Genomic DNA, 998 nt, shown 5'->3' with positions numbered 1-998 from the left:
ATTGGTAGTACAATTGTGTGCACCGATGTGCCGTGATTCCCCATGATAGAGCCACATCCTATAGGACCTGAGCATACTAGTGACATTTACGTGACATCTGATAACATCAATAGTTTTGCGGATCTCATTATGGCAATTTCTGCATGGGCACAACATATCTTCGGTCCCGCTGTTGTGAGCAAGCGCGAATTCGATAAACTGATTCACGCCAGCCGAGGACCGTTGATACGTCTCCAAAGTATCTATAATTTTTTATTGTTCCATGCTGTTATATTATCAATCTTGGATGTTTTATAATCATTTTATATCATTTTTTGGTACTAACCTATTGACATAGTGCCAAGTGCCAGTTGCTGTTTTCTGCATGTTTTCACTACACCACGGTATTGTATTCCCTACCGACGTGTGTTGGGAAAGATGTCTATTACCGACCGATCATTGGTTGGGAAAACTCTCATCAGACTGTTGGTTGGGAAAACCTTCATACGCTAACAAACTATTGGTCGGGAATGCATGCATATTTGGCATGGAGCGGTCGGTCGGGATTTATCCTATTCCCATCGAACCGTGGGTCGGTAAATAACGCCGACCGACCGCGTGTGGCTAAATGGGCCAAGCGCGCGCAGACGAATTTTTTAGCGCTAAACTTTGGCCCAGCCCGCGAACCTCACTCCTCTTCCCCTCGAGGTACCGTGAAATCCCTAATTCCCGACCACAAGCCGCCACTTGCGCCGCCCCCAACATCGCGATGCTCACTGCTCTCTCCGGCCGGCCGCTGCACCGCTACGTCGTCCTCAAACCCTCCCGCCGCCCCACACCACCCATCCCCCACGAGCTCAAACCCTCTCCTCCACCAAGTTGCTCCATCCCCACCTCGTCACCAAGAACCCCGGCGTCATCGTCGTCCTGGGCACCGGGCAGATCCCGGCGAAGAGCAGGCTCAATCTGTGCCGGAAGCTCTTGTCGGCCGTGGCGGAGCACTGCTCCATGCCATCTCG

The 998-nt window shown here is 51.5% G+C and overlaps 1 protein-coding gene across 1 annotated transcript in view; it reads left to right on the top strand.

Moving 5' to 3' along the window:
• Positions 1-672: 672 nt before the first annotated feature.
• The window catches only part of LOC123122304 (proline-rich receptor-like protein kinase PERK2), a gene marked incomplete in the record, with an annotated part of 2766 nt that continues 2440 nt past the window's right edge, over positions 673-998 (top strand). The window contains 1 exon segment of the mRNA XM_044542485.1: positions 673-998. Coding sequence (XP_044398420.1) covers positions 749-998 — 250 coding nt within the window.

This window comes from Triticum aestivum, chromosome 5D (assembly GCF_018294505.1).
Source record: "Triticum aestivum cultivar Chinese Spring chromosome 5D, IWGSC CS RefSeq v2.1, whole genome shotgun sequence".
NCBI classification, from domain to species: Eukaryota; Viridiplantae; Streptophyta; class Magnoliopsida; order Poales; family Poaceae; genus Triticum; species Triticum aestivum.
This window is presented reverse-complemented; position numbering and strand designations above follow the sequence as displayed.